At 39.3% G+C, this 23,742-nt stretch overlaps 1 protein-coding gene and 1 pseudogene across 1 annotated transcript; one reads left to right on the top strand and one right to left on the bottom strand.

The window, feature by feature from the left end:
• Positions 1-5,480: 5,480 nt before the first annotated feature.
• Positions 5,481-23,051, top strand: LOC144377654 (sorting nexin-5 pseudogene; annotated as a pseudogene).
• Positions 17,977-20,234, bottom strand: LOC101957314 (disintegrin and metalloproteinase domain-containing protein 20). Its single transcript, XM_005321323.3, has one exon. It carries the CDS (start codon positions 20,206-20,208, stop codon positions 17,977-17,979), a length of 2,232 nt encoding a protein of 743 aa, XP_005321380.1. The 5' UTR covers positions 20,209-20,234.
• Positions 23,052-23,742: the final 691 nt, after the last annotated feature.

The raw sequence follows: 23,742 nt of genomic DNA, 5'->3' as shown, positions 1-23,742 counted from the left end.
AAGTTGAATTTTAAATGTATTTTGTCAGTAACTAAAGCTGACTAAGGCATGGAGGGTGCAAAAAGATTCAAAATGCACCATATCTTGAGTGTTCTCTTTCACATTGTCTTCTTTCTTCTCTTATCCCTCTCCTTTTTTTTTCTATGTTTTCCACATCCCATGACTACCCAGAAAACCCACAAGGATTGGACATGAATTATTGGATATGCTATTGTTATGAATTTGAGGACTCTAAACAAGGGACAAGGAAACATAAATAACCTCCATCTACAAGTTGTGGTTAAGGTGAAATCTGCTGCTTAGTTAGAAGGACAAGAAGAGTTACTCAAATTTCTCCTGTCTTATAAAAACCCTGACGGTGGTTCACTTGTAATGGCACCTCATTTTCTCAAGTGAATTAAGCCTTTAACTTCTCTGTGAGAAACCCAAATATACAGAGAATTTTTAAATAGGTTACTGCTATTACTTGAAATGTGACAAACCCTCAATACTGGGAGGTTTTGGGTCAAGAACAGCATGTATCAGAGAAACATGAATTCCTTCAGTGGGGAAGCGAGACCTGCTCCTGCTGTTCAGAGATTGTTTTCACAACATGGAGGATGCAGGCTCTGATAATTTTTTGGTCAACCTTTCTTTAGATTGAAGTAGGTATTTTACATTTGTTTTTAGGAGTTCTTTGGATGAGCAGAGAATTTAGGTTATTTCCCTAAATCCAAAGACAGAGCTGGGCTTTCCTACTATCTCCAACTGCTTGTACTATAGAAACTCCAATTCAACCCAATCACCTGGCAAGATCTGGACTAGATATATGTTCTGGCACTAAGTTTGTAGTTCTGTTCACTTATACCTACATGGCATGATTTCAGAAAGCATAATCTTGAACTATAGTACTCCTTTGGTTATGAGAGCGCATCACACTGTGCATTCATGTAGCTCCATAGATGGGAAGAGTACTATGGTAGGTGACTTACCAAGGATAGCTTATTTCAGTTGATATGAGGAAACCAAGAAAAGACAGCTTGGAAACTAACCAATTTATTGAAATATAAACTTTGAAAATAGTCCCTAATAATCCTCTGAACCCAAATAAGTCTGTCCTCTTTTAAGTTGATTTCTACATGTATTTTGTAAAATATATAACAGGTCTTTGGAGGTCTCTTTCAACAGGTTTCCTATTCTATCTCTTCCAAAGACCTGTTCCCTTCTATCTACTTTGTTTCTTTTTCTTATAACCTCACTATTTACATAGGCCTTCTATCCTGATCCTGGTCTACTTTTTGGCTCCTTGCCATATCCCTATTATGCATTATAAGTATTACCATTGGACTCAGAACATTAACTCCCACTGTATACGACAGAGTCCTAGAAATGCAGGGAGGAGAATCCTGTAAAGGTTTGTTTTGAAGTTTTCTTTCCTTGTGTTGACTAAGTAAATGCAAATGTGTTGACAATGGTATGATGACTCTATCTCAAATATCTGGCACCAATTAGATACTGCTTTTCATATATCACCTTAACAATGACACTGCTGCCTTTTAATTTATGGCTCCAAACCTGAATTATCAAATACTACTCAGAAACATCAGAGACGTGGCAGATCACAGCTGCCTCTAGGTACAATAGCTTGGTCACTACCTTGAAGACTGCATGATAAACATCAAGTAAACCACACTGGTTCAAACTTACCATACCACAGAGCATAGTAATGGCTCAAGGGAAACAAAGAGGCCTGAGTAAACACAAACCACATACATAAGGATACCAAGCGAAATGAGGAAAGAGGTAAGGGGGAGATGAAGGCTTCTGAGCCCACGGTTATCATGCTTTGGCAAACAGGCTGCTCAAACAGAGCCTGTATGACTGCCCTTCTATAGAGAATGACAGGCTGTAGTTTCATTTATTGCCTTTGGATCAAAAAGAAACATCCCTACTTTGCAAATGGTCATACAGACTTGCTTTCAGTAGGTGCTGGTATTAGGTGAAAATGCAGCTACTGATATTTGAGAAGGGCTCAATAAACAGGAACTCAGACCCATCTTGGAGGAGCATGCAACCTGCTCTATCACATAAGCCACCTGGGCAAGAATTGCTGGCCCACAGAACTCTGGAAAGATGGACAAACTATAATGTCACCATAGCAACTCCACTGATTCTCTCCTTCTGTATCCTTCTTCTCCCTTCTGGTACTTACCCTAATCCAGACTCCCTGTGAAGAGGAAGAATTTGAAATGAGACCTTTTAAAAGACCACCAGACTCCAAACCCTTTAAATGAGACCCTTGAAAAGGCCACCAGACTCTGAACAAGCACACTGTTTCTGACGTGGTTCTTCCTGCCCTATGGTTAGTTGCATGCTACAATTTGTAGCCCGGCTGAGTTTTTGCAATTCCTGGGATTTTGTATGACTCATGAGAAGCATTAAGAAGTGTTCTATTATTGCCCATCATTTTTCATGTGATTGTTAATCAACAAAGTGTCAAAGACTTTATGCATAGAATATCACAGGTTTAGCACAAGAGAATAAATCTGAAGATAATGAGACTGATGGCCACTCACATGTACTCAGTCCTAAAACGTTCCAGGCTTTCCTTTGGTGCCATCATTCCATTTTGATTGCTTATGGAGAAGTACATTTCATGTCTCCATGTTAAATTTAGTCCTCAAAATTCTGAAAGATTAGTGCTTTTTCTATAAACTCTTGGTCAGCAGGTATCAAAACCTGAAAATCAAGATGCCTGTAATGTAAAAGTTTTCGTCCTCCTTGTGTATCACTGACAGATGTCAATTTTTATATTTATTAGTTTTATACTACCAGTAAAAAGAACAAAGAATAAAGACAACAAAAACCCAATGCTTACCGTTTGGAAACAGTCTGTGACAATGTTACAACCAGGCACACTGATGCAACTAAGATTTACTACAGAGGCATCTAGAAGACTTAGAACCCACATTTTACAAACATATCTCCTCTTGCAAGTGAGTCTGATAGTTTCTGTTTCACCTCTACCAATATTAAGAATATGTAGGGTATAACTCAGTAATAGAGCACTTACCTGGCATGTGAGAGGCCCTGGAATCTGTGCCCAGCAACACACACACACACACACACACAACACACAACACCAGATATGAAGTGTTAAATGAATGTGAACACAGAGACCCATTTTTTAATACCCAAGTGGTTTTATTTTAAGGTGACAACTTCCAAATGAAAACTTCAGAATGACTAAAAGATGGGTAATTGTCAGAGTAATTATTGAGCATTTTTTTTCCAACAAGTGCCAGTGTGATTTTCTTCACTTGATTTTCTTCATCTACTTCCTCATTTTTTTTTGCTCTAGTATTTCTTCATCTTTTGTCTCTATAATTTCTTCATCTTTGTTCTCTAGTATTTCTTCAACTTTAGTACTCTCAAGTCCTCCTGGACATAATTTCCTTATTATACTGCTTTTTGGTTTTATAATTGCACCAGCAGTAATTGAAAGCAGGAAAAAAATGAATGAAAAATCACTAAAAGACTACTGGCTGGTTTATAGTTACAATTATTCTGACTTGCATATGTGGTTGTCTTTGAGGTGGAAAGCCACTATCTGTACTACCACCTGTTCCTTTCTGTTCACAATTTGGTGGTTGGCAACCCTGCATATAGTGACAGTATTTTTTGTTATTATACACACCTTTGAATCTGCATGTGTTCACATCACAATCAAAACCCATGTATTAATGAAAAGTACAATCCTGGTCCAAACAGGTTGCATCATCCACTACAAGCCACATTTCTGGTATTTTTGTGCCATGGTGTGCATCATATCCAAAGCGTCTTTCAGGTTTGATATTGTGAACTAATATTTGATGAAATGTGGTATGTTTGCCTCCCCCAGGAATGCATTTAATTTTACCACAGTGCAATATTCCACATAAAACATCATCTATTTCACATTTCATAGGTTTACTTCCCCCTTGTTGCAACCTGTTCCCACAGTTTCCAAATCAGTCACCCATTACATTCAATTTTTCATAGCCTGCCAGTGAACCATCTTTTACTTGGGTATCCAAAAAGGGCTTGACACTGCATATCACGGTCACTGCAGTTTCCTCTCACACAAACAGCCAGTGGTGAACACGGGGTTCCATCCTGGATGTAGAAGTCATTTGGTCAAATCTTCGTTTCTCCATCACAGTACTCTGGAAGGTCACACATACCAAGTTGTCTCCTTCCGGGAATATTTATGGTTTTTATAGCAACGTCCTCAATCACACACACTGCCAAGAGTGGGGGCACAGAAGTTAGTACAACACTCATCATGGGAACATTCTTTTAAGGAGCCACAGTCACATTCCTCACCTATAGTTATGTTCTTGTCTCCACAATGAAATGAATAATAAGGATAATTTTGGTATGGAACATTTTCTTGACTCAAGCAAGAATCCCATCCATGAACATGAACATAAGAGCAATTGCTGAACATATCTAGAAGGCCAGGCCCAGGAGCCATGGCACAATTATTTCTTCGAAAACAAACACAACCAGGACCATCGTGGGGTGTGCCTATATTATGACCAACGTCGTGAGCTGTAATAGTGGTGGCCAAAAATATATGATACCTTACTGCATACACATACAGTACTCCCCAGTTGAGGCTGCATATTCCTTGATAGCTGGCATAATAATCTTGACTTGCAATTCTGTGTCCAGTAAAAAGCTAAAGTCGAATGTGGAATTTCATCATACTATCCATGCAATTTCCACAAACCAAAATCAGTTACAGCACGTTCAGCATGGTACCTGTTATCTAAGTCAACCCAATCTCACCCATCCCATATACACAAAACATGTATGAAGACATTTAAATTGGTTGGTTTGAAAATGGTATCTAAGATGCTGTTTATAATTACTACATCCTCTATGATAGTAAGGCTAATGTTTATGGCTTGCTGAGCTAATGAGTTACAAACAGTGTAATGAAGTCTCAAGTTTTTCATATGGGTGTACCACAAATATGCTGGGCCTGCTCTAGGACTTTCAGCTAAGTTTACCCCTTCAAGTGCTTGATCTGTCTTTTGCCATTCAATGTCACACCTTTCAGTTTCTTCTGCTCTGTCTTCTGACACAAGCAGAGAAACCACATACTCAAATTTGGAAGAAGCCTCCAATGGTTTGATTTCATAAGTGAAGTCATCCACCTGCAGCATGCCACACAGCCCTCCATAGCAGGTGTCCAGGGTGGCCAGATAGCTGTAGTAGTAACAATCTTGAGGGACATATGGGTAGTACTCCTGCTTGGCCCCTTGGTCATTATTAGTAACAACAGGAAAATGTCTGGGCACCAACTTCTTCTTGAGCTTCATGTGGATCACATGTCTTTGGCCCCGGAAGCGAATGCTGTAGGCAAGCTGGTTTGGCATTTTAATTTCACCCCTCCTCTGGGATACCTTCTTGGGAATCACAATCTCAGATGTGAAACGCCATTTTGGGGGGCCATGGGAGCAACAGACAAGGCAGAGGAGTACCCAGAGTATATGCAGCCAGAGAACTCCCATCAAGGGTCTCTGGGCCCAAGCAGGCCCCGTGAATAAGGGAGCCTCCGCCCAAAGTAAATAAGGCCAAGTGGGAGGCAGGCAAGACTGTCCCTAAGGTGGTGGTAGTCTAGAGGACAACAGTGACTGCAGGCCTAACCAATTCTGAGAGGTGGAGAGAAGAGTGAGGCTATTACATCACAATGCTGTCCTCATCAGGGGAGGTTGTGCTCAATGAGCTGGGTACCCTAGGGCAGAGGATACTCTAAGGCAGGAAGAGATATAAAAGGTAGGGAGGGTATTTGGAAAAACAGTGCATACCTGAATTGAAAACTCTCCAGTTCTAAAGGGAAGTCATAATCAGGGGAAGAATAAGTTGATTTGGTGCAATTTTTAGACAGTTATGGCTTTTTATCAAAATAGAAAGAACCAAGATATTACTGTGATTAAATGATGGACCAGTAAACAATAAAGTCATAAGTGGGGGAAGAATAGGTGGGTTTTGTCCAATTTTAGGACAGACAGGAATTTTTTTCAAAGCTGTATGAATTAAGAATTCAACATGTAAGAAAGACAGGAAACTTAAACAACAGAGAGCAGATGCTCAACCTTTTTATAATGTTATGGAGGAACCAAACCTGAATACAAAATGAAATTATAAGAACATTATGATGAAGAACCAATGCCTGGGAAAGGGTTAATTCCCCCCCTCCCAGCCTCTCTTTAGGGCAACTTATTAGCCTTGGTGAAGCCAGAATTAAAGACAGGCAGTTAGTATAAATAGACAATCTGATCAATTGAGAGAAGACCAATTTGGGTTCAGAAAGACTGCCCCTGAGGAACTGAAATGTTAATGCCTTCAGAGGCCTGCCTTCACTCTTATCAAGATAGACTGCTCCTGCTCCAATCGGTTGCTAAGATAACCTGTCCCAGGAATTGTCCCTCCTTATAAGGAGTTGGAAAAGTTGTTAATTAATATGACCTGGGTTGCTTCCTGCCTGGATCACTCCAGTTGGCCCTTCCCCCAGTCCATCTGCTTCTCACCTTTTGGCTATCCCACCAGAGCATCTCCTGGGCCTAGACACATATGCAGGAAGGAGAGAACTCAGGGGTAAGAGAGCAGGAGAAAAAAGCCTAGGATGTATAAAAGAGTAAGAATGCTCTCGTATCACAGAAAATTTGAGGGAAGAATGGGAGTTTATAGAAATTAAATGGAGCATTGATAAAATTCAAGAGGAAAGCGATGTTATGTGTGAGAAATGAGAGTATATAACAATGTTGTTCTGAGTAAGTTATGTCATTAATGTAGTCCAGAGACATTTGTGTACTTTCACAATGTCAGAACTTATTGAATACCAGTAAATTCACCAACTACCGAATATTTTATCAGCACTTTTTTTTAAAAGTTGTAAATGGACACATGCCCTTAATTTTACTTGTTTATTTTTATATGGTGCTGAGGATCAAACCCAGTGCCTCACAGGTGCTAGGCAAGCCTCCTACCACTAATCACAACCCCAGTCCTCAGCACCGTTTTTTTGGACTTTGCATATTTTAATTGAGTTTACACAGTTTTGAAAGGGATGAAAATAACAACACAAGGCTAATTGATAAACATAGTTAGAAACTGAATACAGCAATTTATTGGATGGAAAATGCAAGAAAATTTTTCTGCCCTATTTTTTTTTTTTTTACAAAACAGTTTTTTCTTCATAAGAAAAAAAATGAAATATCCATTGCCTGCCACATAGGCTGGTAGGAAAATCACAACTGACAAAAAGTTATTTTACAATATCTCTTTAATCATAAGACAATTAAACTATGTACAAATTAAACCTACCACCATATTAGAAAAACACTTCAATTTACCCACCTACATATATTAAATGGAAGAATAATTGTATTAAATTGCTAGGAAAAACACCCAACCTATTACTATTGCTTAAAGACTGCTTAGAGAAATATCTCACTTTAATTTTATTTATAAAAAAAGTGAAATCAAATATACATAGATATATATAGATATATATCAAAATTGAGCTAGTGTAGAACATAATATATTTATAACTTTCAAAATATTTTTTTCATGTTATGGATTTTCTAGAGAAATACATAGAGTTCCATTTTCAACAGGTTTTCCTAATCACTTCATTTAAAAACTTTCTCCACAGTGTGATTTTTTCAGATGAGTGAACATACTTAGTAAATTGGAAAATCTTCCCACATTATAATAATTAGTTGTATTTCAATCCTCTATGTAAGCTTACATCCTGCTGGAAAGGGTATAGGCTACCAGCAGCTTTGACACACTGCATGTATTCATAGACTTTCTCACCAGTGTGAGTTTTTAATGGGTTTTATTTGAACTAAGAAGACAGAATGTTTTCCCATATTTCCATAAGTATGGAGCATCTGCATTTTATGCATTTGTTTCTTTGTTTCAGAAGTTACAAGAGAAATTAAAGGATTCTCATGCAACTTAAATAGAATTTCTCTGCAGTATGAGTTATTCCATGAGTTGGAAAGAAATTAAGAATTTTCAGGCTTTCCAAATTTGTTCAATTAATTTGGTTTGTCTCCAAGATGAACTGTCATTTCTGATACTTAAAACTAAGTAAATCTACTCACGCTTTTACCACACTATTACATTCATAGTAATTTTCTTCAGTGAGGGCTTTTGTGCCTGAGAACTGAGCTGGGAAAGTTAAAGTCTTTCCCACAAAACTTCCATGTATAAGGTTCATCTCCATTAAGAACAGTCATGTGTCATCCAATGTTTGCAAAAGAAATGAAGTTTTTCCCACATTCCTAGAATTCATAGTTTCTCTCTTATGTGCCTCCTTTTGTGTACTTGAAAAGAGTGAACATGAACAAAGGCTTTCCCCTCATTATTAATATTTGTAGGGTTTTTGTCCAATGTGAGTTTTGTCACGGACTCAGACCCAGAACCACACAAAGCTTTCCCACATTGCATATGGTTATACAGTTTCTATCCTCGGTGAATCCTTTCGTGAACCCCCAAAGAACTAGAATCACTAAAGGATTTCCACGTTTCCTACATTCATAGAGTTTCTCTCTAGCGCCAGTCCTTTCATGGACTCAAGCAGAACCAGAATCATTGGCACCTTTCTTACCTTTCTTACATTCGTAGGTTTTTTCCCCCATTGTGAGTCTCTTCATGCCTCAGAACTGAACAGGGAATCTTAAATGCTTTCCCACCAAATTTACATTTATATGGTCCATCTGCAGTATGAACTATTGTGTGTTTTTCAGACCTTTTAGAAGTGAATTCTTTCCATAGTGCTTGCATTCACAGGGTTTCTCTCCAGTGTGAATCCTTTCATGCCATCTCTAATATGAAAAATTCAAGTCTTCTGTAGCTTTAAAAGGAGAAATGATTTCCCACATTCCTTGAAATCACAGAGCTACTCCCCCCCACCACACTGAGTCCTTCCATGTCTTTGAAATGAGTAGTGATCAGTGAAGAACTTCCCACATTGCTTACAATTATGTAGTTTTTTCCCCTACCCTGAGTCTCATATGGTTTGTGTCTGATTTACATCCACAAAATTAGACCTATTAAGGAAAGAATTCACATTAAGAATAGTTCAGACACAATATATTCATAGGGGTTGAGCTCCACAAAGGCTTTTCTTGCTCATATTAGTATTTAAAGTCTGGCTAAAGATTTCTCCAACATCATGATTCTCTTTAATTTCACAGGCTCTCTCTGCATTATTATTGTTATAAAACCGAGAACTTAGGAGCCATTAATTGCTCCATAGATGACCAAGATCTCTCTGTCGAAGCACACCTCCCTGGAAGAGTGTTAGTGGGCTCCAGTCCGTATCATAGCCCTAGAGTCAGTGGTCTCTGCATGGTGCCAAGCAAGGCTGAGGTCTGTGTGTGTGGACCTGAATTTTGATACCTCACTTCAGATTGACCTACCTGATGCACTCAGTGAGAAGAGAGAAGGTCAAGTATACAGTGCACACCGAGACTACTCTGCCCACTTTTCAGAGCCCAGTTTTCTGTTACAAGACATGAAGACTTCCTGTGGCTACATGATGATCCTATTGAAAGCATAGACTATGCTGGACTCATTATTGCTGCTGCTCCTACAAAACCAGATTTTGGTGGTCTCAAGAAAAGATGCAGACCTAAGAAGAATTTGCAAAGATGAAGCAAGAACTAGAAGCTGAATAGTATCTTACAGTCTTTAAGAAGACTGCATCCTCTCATGAGGTATTTCTTCCGCGGTTTTCTTCTCATCCTGTTCTTAGTAAAGATGACAACTTTCATGTTTTCCTGGAATATATCAGGATCTAAGTATTAGGTGGAAAAATACCACAGAAATGTTTGGTGGCTTCTTTCAAAGAGTGGTGAAAAGTGCTGATCAAGTTCTTTTTTTTTTTTCTGAAGTTAAGTGGGTGGGTGACTTCTTTGAGCAAGAGAAGAACTTCCTTATTAATTATTCCTTGACTCCCAAGGTCCTGCTGCTCAAGCTGAAAGAATGACCACATTTCATAAAAATGTTGCTGAGGACTATATTCACACTTCAGCCTGCTTGCAGAGTCTGGCTTTAGATGAACCCACTGAAATAAAAAAATACCTATTGAAGGGTGCTGAACTATTTGAAAAACTTAGCAAAGTAGGGGGTCAGGTCTCATCAGATGAAGACTTAAGCGGAGAGAGCTTCTCTGATACTACATGCTCAACATAGAGGCTGCAGAGTATCTCATATACAGATGCACCAGAGCCCTCTGACTATGAGAACTCAAAGCTCCTGATAAGGCCTGGTTAAAAAGCAAAGATGTCAAGTTGATTGAGGCACATCAGCAGGAATGCTGCCAGAAATTTGAACAGCTTTCTGAATCTGCAAAAGAAGAACTTATAAATTTCAAGTGGCAGAGAGTGGCAGTGTTTAGAAAGAACCTAACTGACATGTCTGAACTGGAAATAAAGCATGCCAGAAACAATGTCTTGAGCTACATTGACTTGTTCAGGAACAACTGATCTGTCTTTTCTCTGAAGGAAACAAATGTGAAAACTGCATCACTTGCACTTAAATCATTACCATTGAATATAACTAGCTTTGACTTTCCTTTTAAAATTCTATGAATAAATATTCTGATTTCTAAAAATCTTTCCATGTGACCATGTTGGTTTAAAAACATTTTTTTGCATGCTACTTGGACATAAATAATATTTTCCTGATGCATTTAATATCTCAGAGTGAGCAGAATCTATATACTGGATTCTCCTCTAGTTTGTCTTCAGTTACTTAAGAAAGGATGTAGAAGATGTGTGTCTTCTGGAAATTAGTAGAAGCAGTCAACAAGCCTATGTCGGTCTCCCTGATTCATAAGCCCATGTCCCTACAGACTGATTCAGTCAGCGAGGTGCCAGTTTGACAGAAAATAACAGCTATTTGTTACAGCTAACAGACATTCCATTCCTTCATTAGGTATTTTTTCCTCCTCATTACTCTCATGGTTCTTGAGTCACCTCAAGTGTTTGTATAATAACGAGGGCAAACAGATCTCATGTATCTCTGTAAAAACCCTTTGCAGTTCCATTTTGGTAGCTGGGATATAAATATGTGAGGAAAGAGAAGTATGTAGGGGTATACATAGAAACAAACAATTTTGGTGTGCTTTAGAAGACAAGAAAGATGTAAGCTCTTTCCCTGATGTTGGGGGGAATGTGTATTTGGGCTTTCATCTTCTATAAAGTATGCAATAAAATAATAAATCATCTTAAAAAAAAGAAAAAGAAAAAACTAGAAATTAACCCCCTTGTTTTGGTAGCAATCTTCATTCCGTGGCTTTCTTATCCTGTTCTTAGTAAAGATGACAACTTATGGTCCGACTTTTTTTGCTAGAGAAGCCAACTTGCTAAAGGTATCCCACATTAAATCTCTAGAATTTCTTCTGGGAAGGATCCAGCAAAACTCCTCCTGGGTGGAGTCTACAACTACATCAATCAAGGCTGCTGAGTTCATACCCAGCTCCCAGAGTGTCCTAGTGTCCTTCCCATCCTTCCTTGGTAACTACCTACAGGTTACTTCAGGTCACAGTTCCACAGACAGAACCACCTTATTATGGTTTGGATATGAGAGTGACCCAAAAGTTTATGTGTGAGACAATGGAAGAATGTTTAGGGGTGAAATGATTAGGTTATGAGAGGCATAACTGAATCAGTGGCTTAATCCATTGATATGGATCAAGTGAGTAGTAATTGCAGGCTGGAAGGGAGGGTATGGCTGGAGGAGGTTAAGTGACAAGGGTATGCCTTTAGCACTTATGATTTGTCCCTGGTGAGCAGAACTCTCTCTCTGAGTGCCATGTCTTAAGCTGCTTTTCTTTTCCATACCCTTTCACCATGATGTTCTGCTTCCCCTGAGGCCCAGAGCAACGGAGTTGGCTGTCTGTGCACTGAGACCTCTGAAACCATAAGTGCCAAATAAAACATTTCCTCTTCTAAAATCCTTGTCAGGTCTCTTGGTCACAGCATTTAAAAAACTGACTAAAACCCACCTCATGTAGTTATAGACACATGAGATGTGCTGACAAATGCCTCTTGAACCATTTTCATCACCCTTAATTCATTGAACACTCATGGTTCAATTGGTGTTGTGACCATTGTGATCCTTATGTCTCTTATTCCATTTCAATCTTAATTACTATATATTTCTTAATTTATACACATATATGCATACACACACACACACCACACACACACACACACACACACACACACACACACACACACACACATACACACTTCTAGACACACCTCTAGGGGTAATCTGAGAAAGGGTTAACATTGGTCACAAGATTTGAGAAGACTAGCCGGAAAGCAAAGGCAGAGAACTGATGGAAAAGAGTCACTGCGGGTGGTCAGATAAAGTAAAGCCCAGCCAGGGGACTTGAGGGAGGCTTATTCAAGGCACAGAATTTTTCAGGTGGGAACTGTCAAAGATAAGGCAATTGTCCTGACAGCAGGAATTTGGGCAGATAGTTTTGAGGTGAAGCAGGGAGATGGATGTGAACTAAAGTCCTGAGGATTGAGTTAGGAGTTCATCACTTATTGACCTGGTGATTCTTTCACTAGGTGGTCTGATAAGAGGACAGGTTTACAGGTCAGTGTGCCACCATACCACTGCTTTAGGTGCTTTTCCTGTTAGGTATTTCATGTAAAGGACTTTTGACGTTCAGTGATCTGGTTAGTGTGTTTGCTAAACTCATGGGACTGGGTTTCTCTGGTATGGATTTGATATGCCAGTGCATTCATGTTCTTCTGATTTAATTTGACAAATTCACAGGTGGTCATTTTTTATTAGTATAATTAATTCACTTTTTAGTTTGTGCCTTATGGCTGTGCTATGCAGTTGGGGGGTTATTCCTTTTGATATGTTGAACATGTCCTACATCTGGTGATTTATCTGCCCAGACAAGGCACCAAATCATTGTGCCATAGCACTTGCACTCCAAATAGAACATCTCAGGGAAAACTGCTGCTTTATAAAGTGGGAGGGAATTCAGGGCTAGGCACAGCCTGAAAGCTGATGTTCTATACAACACAGAATAACTCAGAACTGGGCACAGCCTCCTCTCTATAAATAGTTTTTAATCAAGTAAAACCTTATACATATAGTCTATATATGAAATTTTCCAATCTCAGGAGGAGAAAGAAATAAGAATTTAAACACTCAAGCAGAATATAAAAGACTGGTAATCCAACAAACATGTACCATGAGGATCTGAGATGAAGAATTCAAACCTAGTCTGAGAATTCTCCAAGTCTTTACACTCTATCTACTTCATTTTTAATGTAAATTCTATTTTTAAACTGTTTATTTTCACATTTTGCTATAAGAAGTAAATAAAAACCATAGAGATCCTTTCAAGATTTGTTTAGATGCTCTAGTTCACATCTCTCTTTGTTTTTGTAAACATTCATTTAGTTGTCGATGGAGCTTATTTATTTATTTAAACGTGATGCTGAGAATTGAACCCAGTGCCTTATACATGCTAGGCAAGTGCTCTACCACTGAGCCATGACCCTAGCCCTAGTTCACACCCTTTTTTTTTTAACACCCCTTCCACAAAACCCTCAGGAATGGACACAAGTTACATTTTTGAAATTTTATAACAAAGATGACCTTTTCTACAAATTAAAACAAGTTATTCCTCATTTTCTGCAGTTGACTGGCAGAGATGACGCTGCCACTACTGGCCAAGCTGATGCATTTCTAAATGTATTAGTTCTTATTTATGTTCAAAGCTTCTGACTTTCTGTGTCACTATGATTATTTTACCATCTAATGTTGAATCTCAGTGAAATCCCTCAGTCATCCACCTTGATGATGAGCATTAGTCCTGCTGCTGGAATCTTGAGCTAAGGAGAAATTAGAGAATGCACCCTTTCTCTAATCTGTCATTTTCCATTTTGCCTATGCCTTCTTGCAGCAATCTTGGTCACAAGTCCTCCTCAGCAATAGGCAGCTGATTGCACTCTGGGCCTCGGTCCTTTCAGAGTGCTGTGTTATTCTTGGCAGGCTGTGGGCTCAGGGTGTAGCATGACCTTTTGGTGTTTGGGGCCACAGTCATGACTTGAGAATCTGAAACTAATTTCTGTGTGGTGATTGTGCTCTGGACCCAGGATGGTGACTCTGGATGAGGCCAACTGGGTTTACCATTGCCTCAGGGACAGGCTTGTAGGGACTACTCTTTTTAAGTATACCCAATTTCATTATAACACACTAAATGTAAATTGGGACATAGAAGGTTTTGGTCAACCCTGTTGTTGAAACAGCAAAAACTTGACTTTCCCTTTTACTTCCCTGTAATAGTATCTGAAAAACTGTGGCCATATTAAACGGGGTATTCTACATGATGCTGCCTCAATTAAGTAAAAATCAAAACACACACATACACACACAGAAAAAAACCCCACAAATAATAGACTCATGGCAATTCTAGAACATAGGGTTCCATCTAGTGCAAGGAAAAAGTGACTCTAGGCTTAGTGAAAATCACCAGCCTACTTAGAGCTTAATTCTTCAATACCCTAATGATAATGCATGTCAACAGGTATCAAGAACTTTCATGGAAACATGTACTCAACCAAATATCAAACAAGGCACCAGAAACTGTCCATAGAGAGTCCCCAATGGGAGAACCTTCAGAAGACCTGAAAGCATCTTTTTCATCAGAACTCAATGAGCTTCAAGAGAACACAGAGGACAGATGCAAAACCCTAAGAGAGAAACTTGGAAATATGGAAGCAATTTGAAAGCCCCAACAGATATTGAGCGGAAGGATATGCCAAGTAAAAATTAAGAACATGATTGAATAAATAAATAAATCAAACAGAAGAATAAATCAAACAGAAGAAAGAATGAGTGAGCTTGAAGACAGGCTCTTGAAAATACATAGTCTAGAAAGCAGAAAATAGAAAAAATAGAAATGGAATTTGGGGACAGCATTTGGAGAGGAAATATTTCCAGTTGTTGGGGTTCATGTCCGACTTGAGAATGCCAAAGCAACAGAAAGTTTATTCTAAAAGATAGTAACAGAAAACTTCAGAGGCCTAGGAAAGTTGTTCTGGTTTAGATGTCTTCCAAAAGCTCATATATTAGATGACACAAGAATATTCAGAGGTGAAATTATTGGGTTTTTTAAGAGATGGTCTGGGGTTGTGGCTCTGTGGCAAAGCACTCGCCTAACACGTGCGAGGCCCTGGGTTCAATCCTCAGCACCACATAAAAATAAATAAAAATAAGAGACTTAACAAAATCCATGCAATACCTTCATCTGCTTGAATTAACTGGGTGGTAACTGTAGGCTGATAGGGTGTGACTGGAGGAGGTGGGTTGCTGTGATTTTACCTTTGGGATTTATATTTTGTCCCTGATGAATCAGGCTCTCTGTGCTTCCTGGTGGCCATGTCCTGAGCTGCTTTCATCCACCACACTCTTGTGCCATGAGATTTTGCCTCAACTAGGGCCCAGAGTAATGGAGTTGGCCATGTATAGACTGAGGCCTCTGACATTGTGAGCATTAGGTAAATTTTTTGTCCCTGTAATTGTTATTGTCAGGTTTTCTGATAACAGTTGTGAAAAAAAAAACTAACTAAAAGAGAAGCATACAAAAATTCTGGTACAGAAAGGTCCAACATTATCCATCAGATAGAACCCAACTAAGCCTACCTTAATGTATAACACAATGAAGCTCTCAAAGGATAGAGATAAATTTCTCAAGGCAGTGAGGAAAAAGGAAAAAAAATAATGCATCAAGGGTGTTCCAATTAACCTGAAAGCAGACTACTGAACAGGAACCTTATGGGCTAGAAGAATGTGGCATGAGATTTTTCACAGCACTGAAGGTGGGGGGAAAAGCTGACAAACATAGCATAGCAAAAATATAATATATATCCCCAGAAAAAAACAAAAACTGAGAGATGTCTCCTATAAGAAATGTTAAATGGCATTCTTCAAACTGAAAAAAAAAAAAGATCCCTTAATGGGTAGGAAGAAAAATTGGAAGGTGTACCTCATTGGTAAGAATAACTATACAGACAAATTCAGAATCTCTAATACTGTAAATATGATACATTTATATATTGACTAAAGACTAAAAAAGAGAAGTTTTTTAAGAGAGAGAGAATTTTTTAATATTTATTTTTTAGTTTTCGGTGTACACAACATCTTTATTTTATTTTTATTTTTATGTGGTGCCGAGGATGGAACCCAGCGCCCCATGCTTGCCAAGTGAGCGTGCTACCACTTGAGCCACATTCCCAGCCCCAAGAGAACAGTTTTTAAAGTAACTATATTAATATGTTAGGTAAGCAATTAGAAACTCACTTCAACTCTAAGGAAATGCCTAAACTGAAAGTGATGGACAGAATAAGATATCCCAAAGAGGAACCCAAAAGAAAGCAGGAACAGCCTTGCTAATATCCAGATGAAATATAAGTTAAAAGCAGTAAAAGAGACAAAGATGACCGGTATATAATGATAAGTGGTTGATTCAGCAAGAGGAAATAACAATTCCAAATATATGTGCACCCAATATCAGAACACCCAAATATAGAAAGCAAATATTAACAAACCTAAAGGGAGAGATTAGATAGCAATTTAGGGACATTTAATGCCTCTCTTTCTGGGATGGACAGAACTCTGGAAAGATGAACAAACTGTAATATCACCAGGGCAACCCCACTGATTATCTCCTTCTGCATCCTTCTTCTCCCCTCTGGTACTTACCCTAATCCAGACTTCCTGAAGAGGAAGAATTTGAAATATGACCCCTTTAAAGGAGGAATATACTATCCTAGTCACTCACCAGGCTCCAAATAAGCGCACTGTTTCTGACGTGGTTCTTCCTGCCCTCTGGTTAGTTGCATGCTACAATTTGTAGCTGGCCTGTGTTTTTGCAATTCCTGGGATTTTGTATGTGCTATCTTATTATTTCAATCATGAGAAGCATTAAGAAGTGTTCTATTATTGCCCATGATTTTTATGTGATTGTTAATCAATAAACTGTCAAAGACTATGCATAGAATATCACAGGTTTAGCATAAGCTAAGAATAAATCTGAGGATAAAGAGACTGATGGCCACTGGCATGCGCTTAGCCCTAAAACGAGATAAGATTACAACTAGTGAATTTTGGCTTTCATAGGCTTTTCTTAGGTGCCATCATTCCATTTTGATTGCTTATGGAGAAGTATGTTTCATGTCTCTATGTTAAATGTGGTTCTCAAAATTCTGAAAGAGTAGCACTTTGCCTATAATCGCTTCGTCAGCATGTGGCAGAACTGCTGTTGAAATTTACAATGCGGGTATAATACACAAGTTCATTTTAGTCCTCCCTGTGGATCTCTGACAATTCTTACCCTCAGTAGTTTTCCACTAATGATAAAAATAACAACAAAAACTCAGTGCTTACCAGTTGGAAACAGATTGTGACAGTATTAAAACTAGAACATCCTAGCACATCTGGGATCCAGAACAGGGCATATACGAACACTTAAGAGTCCACATCTTCAATGAGTTTCTCTTCCTAGTGAATCTAAAAGTTTGTTTCACCTATAGGAGTATTAAGGATATGTATAACCTGGTCAGTGGGTGTAGCTCAGAGGTTGAGCTCTTACCTGGTTATTTGCAAGGCCCTGTGTTCAATTCCTAACAAAACACACACACACACACATACTCACATAAAACATACACACACACACTCAATCTCTCTCTCACTCATTCAAAAATATGATCAGATATGAAGTGAATTTAAGCACAGTAAACCATTTTTAACTTTCCAGTGAATTTTATTTCAAGATTAACTTTAAGATGACAACCTCAGAATCACGAAAATTTATGAAATTGTGAGAGTAATCATTTCTTTCAGCAAGTGCCATTGTACGTTTTTCCATACAGTGAGTCCCATTAGTATTCATTTCTTAGGAGGTTTAGCCTTTTTCTTCGCATCTGCAGTCATTTTTGCTTTTATAGCTGCACCAATACAAATTACAAGAAGAAAAGCAGTGATACGAGATAAGATTACAACTAGTGCCTTGTTTACAGTGACTTGAATTTTGGCTTTCATAGATAACTCTTTATCTGGTGGAGGACCACTGTCTTCACTGCCACCTGTTCCTTTCTGCTCACAATCTGGTGGTTTCCAACCCCTCAAACAGTGACACTTTTCCAGATTGTTGCACACACCTTTGTAATTGCATGTCTTCACATCACAGGTAAAAGGAAAATCCCGATGAAAAGTACAATTTTTATTTAAACAGTATTGTCCAGGGCCACAGGTTGCACCATCCACTACTAGCCCCATTTCTGGTAGTTCTTCACCATAATGTGTATCTAATCCAAAGCATGATTCCAGTTTAGCGTCACCTACATATATGTGATGAAACGTGCTGTGCTCAGCTACACCAGGAATTTTGTGAACATTACTACAGTGCAACATTCCACATAAAACATCATCTATTTCACATTTCATAGGTTTAATTCCCCCTCTTACATACTTAAGCCCACAGTTTCCAAATCGGTCACCTATTACATTCAATTTTTCATAGCACATTGGTAAAGCATCTTTTACTTGGTATCCAAGAAGGGCTTGACACTGCAAATCACGGTCACTGCAGTTTCCTCTCACACAAACAGAGAGTGGTGAACATGGGGTTCCATCCTGGACATAGAGATCATCTGGGCAAATATTCCCTGTCCCATCACAGTACTCTGGAAGGTCACAAATACCACGTACATCTCTGCAAAGCTTTCCCGCACCAGCGAGTTTACAATGATCGCAGCAACCTCCAATATCGCATGTACTGCCAGAAGTGAAGGCACAGTTGGTAGAACAACAAGAGTTATTGGCACACTCCTTAAGGGAGCCACAGTCACATTGTTCATTCACATTTAAAACCTTGTCTCCACAACGATTAGCAATATAAGGAAAATTGTAGTATGGTACATTAGGTAGACTCAAGCAAGGATCCCATTTATGTACCATCCAATGCAATATATTATAAGAACAATTGCTAAACATATCTAGAAGACCAGGTATTGAATTCATAACACAATGATGTCTTCGAAAACAAACACATGAAGGGTTGTCATGACCTATGCCCATGTTGTGACCAATTGTATGTGCCGTAAGAGCTGCGATCTTAAATATGTGATAGTCTTCAAAATGCACATATGCTGCTCCCCAATTGGGGTTGCAGTAGCCAGAACTGGAGGCATAATACTTTGAACCTCCTATCTTATATCCTACATAAAGTATTGAAGTGTCATGTGTAAAAACTTTCCACAGTTTATAAAATTTCCATAAACCAAATTCATGTGTAGCCGCAGAAGCACTTTTGTATGATTTCAGTTCAAATTCATCTTTTTTTTCCCAAATGCACAGAATACGTATGTTGGAATATAAATTGCCTTGTCTGAAAATGGAATCCAGGATATTATTTATAATCACTACATTTTCTATTACCTGGGTCTTATTTTCATTCTTCGAATACACTGAACTAGTAATTGTGAAATGAAGTTTCATGTGTTTCATGTGTAATCGCCACAAATAAACAGGGCCTGCTCTAGGACTTTCAGCTAAGTTTACCTCTTCAGGTATTTGATATGTCTCTTCGTCTTCAATTTTACACCTTTCGTCTTCATCTGCTGTGTCTTCTGACACAAGCAGAGAAACCACATGCTCAAATTTGGAAGAAGCCTCCAATGGTTTGATTTCATAAGTGAAGTCATCCACCTGCAGCATGCCACGCAGCCCTCCATAGCAGGTGTCCAGGGTGGCCACAGACCCAGGAACCCCTTCCAGATAGCTGTAGTAGTAACAATCTTGAGGGACATATGGGTAGTCCTCCTGATTGGCTCCTTGGTCATTATTAGTAACAACAGGAAAATGTCTGGGTATCAAGTTCTTCTTGAGCTTCATGTGGATCACATGTCTTTGGCCCCGGAAGCGAATGCTGTAGGCGAGCTGGTTTGGCATTTTAATTTCACCCCTCCTCTGGGGTACCTTCTTGGGAATCACAATCTCAGAAGATGTGAAGCGCCATTTTGGGGGGTCATGGGAGCAGCAGACAAGGCAGAGGAGTACCCAGAGTACCTGCAGCCAGAGAACTCCCATCAAGGGTCTCTGGGCCCAAGCAGGCCCCATGAATAAAGGAGCCTCAGCCCAAAGCAAATAAGGTCAAGTGGGAGGCAGGCAAGACTGCTGTGGAGGTGGTCAGGAGGACAGCAGTGACTGAAGGCCTGGCCAACTCTGAGAGTTGAAGGGGAGAGTGAGGCTATTACATAACAATGCTGTGCTCAAGTAGCTGATTACTCAGAGGATTGAACCTTCTTGGGAAGGGAAAAAATTGGGGTTGTATTTGGGGAAAAAAGGGTGTATATCTGAGCTGAAAATCTCCAGTTCTAAAGGGAATTAATAAGAAGAGGAAGTGTTAGCACAAAAAGATTGGGCCTGACGCTTCACAGATTAGCCCAAATCCCTTATTCAGGAATGGAGTCATGGTTCTCATGGGCCCACTCTCCTAGTGGAAAAATGTATCACTAAACAAAGGAGGGGATTTGGCTTATGAAGAGAGGTGATTTAATTAATGAGCATGTCAGCTTGGGCACACAGGAATTTGGGGTCTGTTTTACTGGGTCAAATGGGAGGGAGTCTGGGGTCAATGGTGGGTCTCTGGGATTTATCTTACTGGGCCTGGTGGAAGGCCTGGGGTCAGTGGTTGGTTTCTGGAAAGGATTTGTTCAGGGAAGGATTAATGCTTTGGCCTCTTCCCAGAGACTGCCTTTCTAGGTTTGATGGACATCTCCTCTCCAGGATTTTTTTTTCACTACTGGAAAGTATATACTAGGAGAGGATCAATGTTCTCAGTGTAGGGATTTCCTTCCCACTCCCCTTTTCCTAGGTCTCACTATTTGGGAGTTTGTCATTTTCCATATGCAATAGGAAGGATACATAGATTTGGTGCAATTTTTGGACAGTTATGGCTTTTTCTCAAACTAGAAGAACCAAGTAAATAATAAACAATAAACAGTAAACAATAAATCATAAGTGGAATAATAATAAATGGGGTTTGTGCAATTTTAGGACAAATATGAAGTTTTTCAAACCTATATGAGTTAAGGGTTCAATAGTAATTAAGTTAAGAACCTTATAAAATGGAGAATAGATATTCTCTTCAGGAATTTAGAGGGGAGAATTAAATTTCATGGAAATTGAATTGAGTTGGGGGTGATTGATGCAATGAAAGTATAAATACATGTCAGGAAATGAAAAATATAAGGTGTGAAACAATTTTCTTATCAAATTCAACCTTACCTACCCTGTGGTCATCAAAAAATTCCAGCCCTATAGGGTGGCTCAGTGGAATCCATTTTGTTAATACCAACAATTAGTTGCTTCATACCCAGTGTGGAAACCAGAAGGGCATTCATGGGTCTGCCAGTCTTGGAGTGATCAGCTTCAAATTCACCAATACTAGTAGCAATTATCAGCAATCAGCCTGAGATAGGCCTGTAATCATGTTCTTTATAAGGTCTCTCTGTCCTGGGGCATCCATGATAATCACATAATACTTGCAGCTCTCAAATTTCCACAAGGAGATGTCAATGGTGATACCACGCTTATACTCACTTTTTTTTTTTTTGTCTAAGACCCAGGTACACTTGAAGGAGCTCTTTCCCTTCTCAGCAGCCTCCTTCTCAATGTTTTAATGGTTCTTTTGTTGATTCCACCACATTTGTAGATCAGATCCCAATAGGGATAAACTTGCTTGAATCTATGAGTCCAATGATAACAATGTTGTTTTCCCTTTCCCATTTGATTTAGTGGTAGTTCTTTTAATGGTGTTCTGGCACCAAACCCATGGGGCAGGGTGGGATGGGGTGGGGGCCTTTTTTCATGTATCTTCTTCATTTGTGTGAGTGTATGTGTGTGGTGCTGGGGATTGAACCCAGGCCCTTCTGCATGAGAGGCAAGCACTCTACCAACTGAGGTATATCCCCAGCCCATTTTTCATGGATCTTGAAGAGCATTTTATAGTATCATTTAAAGGTTCACTTTACTTTTAGTGGCCTCATAGTATCCTTTCATATAGATGTATTCAAGAAGTTTCCTAATAATGGACTTTGAGATGACTTCCTATTTTATTTGGTTCTTACAAACTACTCTTGAAAGGGTAAAGTTTCTAAGCTGCAAAGCCTGAGTTAAAATGTAAAGGACCATGTGGTGAGCCGCCTCTGCCGCTTATGCAGATTATGGTCGCCATTACAAGATGGCGATTGCTCCGTTGTGGTTTGTGACAAACAACTCCTTATTTGGGAGAGTTGGCGCATGGTTTTTCAGCACCCTATGAGAAAGTTCCACGTGGCAGCTTCGCATTGGGCCTTGAGATGCTTTATTAAGGCTGGGAGGGGCATCCGAGGGATCAGTAGAAGAAATATCAAGGGCCTGAATAAACCGCTGAAAGAAGATTCCCGAGTTGCGTCTTCCTTGCGGGCAAGGGGTCGCGACAGGACCAGGCATTGTAAACCTGCTTCTAAACTGCAAAGCATGGGTTAAATTGCTGAGGCAGTTAAGACAAGGCCCTACTGGGAATTTGGTTGATTTATGGTCTGGGATCCTGTGTAACTCCTCACGTAAGCATTCAAGACCCTGTGCTGCTTGTCACGTAGACATTCAGGGCCCAAACCAATCAGTTTAAATGTAACCCCCTCCTTAGGAATGACCTATCACTCCAGCCAGCCCTGTTCCCGCCAATGAATGTACTAATCAAGTCTAAGAATTGTTGTTTGATTTTCCCTCGTTGTATGGTGATTTGTTAAAGGAGACTATGATGTATGCAAAGCCCCCGCCCTCCCCAAAAAGTGTACTTAAGCATTATTCAACCCCTGCTCTGGGATCTGGGCTGTTTTCCCTTCCTGAGTGAGCCTAGAGCCTCAGCTCGCTGAATTGTATCCTCAATAAAAATCCCCGTCTGCTTATTGCATGAAGCCAGTCTCTTGTGGTCTCTTCCTCTGACGTTTCGCCGGTCCCTTACACTCTGAGAACACACTTATAAGATATATTTTGGAGTACAGTAGAAAATATATTCATAGAAAAAATTCCTAGCAGTGACATTGTTGTATTAAAAAATTTGAAAACTGATTTTCTATATTATTGAACCAAGCAAAGCATTGTAAAGTTTGGTCCTGTTATGGTTTAGAAGAGGTGTCCCCCAGAAACTCACATGTGAAACAATGCAAGAAGGTTTGGAGGAGAAATGATTGTGTTACAGCCTTAACATAATCAGTGAATTAATTCCTACTGGGATTAACTGAGTGGTAACTGGAGGCAGGAGGATATGGCTGGAGGAAGTAGTTTTGTACAATATATTTTGAATCTCTCTCTGCTTTCTGATCATAATGTGAGCTGTTTTCTTCCCCCACACTCTTCTGCCATGATGTCCTGCCTCACCTGGAACCCTGAGGAATGGAGTTGGACTTTTATGAACTAAAACTGTGAGCCACCAAGTAAACTTTTCCTCCTCTACAATTGTTCTGGTCAGGTTATTTTGTCACAGCAGTAAAATAGTTGACTAATACAAGTTCTATTTTTTTAAAAAAAATCCAATCCTAAGAAGTTATACACATAGTCTTGTCTATGGTGCTCAAAGTGTTATTACTAGGGGACACAAGATCCCAC

Source organism: Ictidomys tridecemlineatus, chromosome 5, assembly GCF_052094955.1.
Source record: "Ictidomys tridecemlineatus isolate mIctTri1 chromosome 5, mIctTri1.hap1, whole genome shotgun sequence".
In the NCBI taxonomy this organism is placed as follows: Eukaryota; Metazoa; Chordata; class Mammalia; order Rodentia; family Sciuridae; genus Ictidomys; species Ictidomys tridecemlineatus.
Note: the sequence above shows the minus strand (reverse complement) of the source record. Positions and strands in the feature narration are given on the sequence as shown.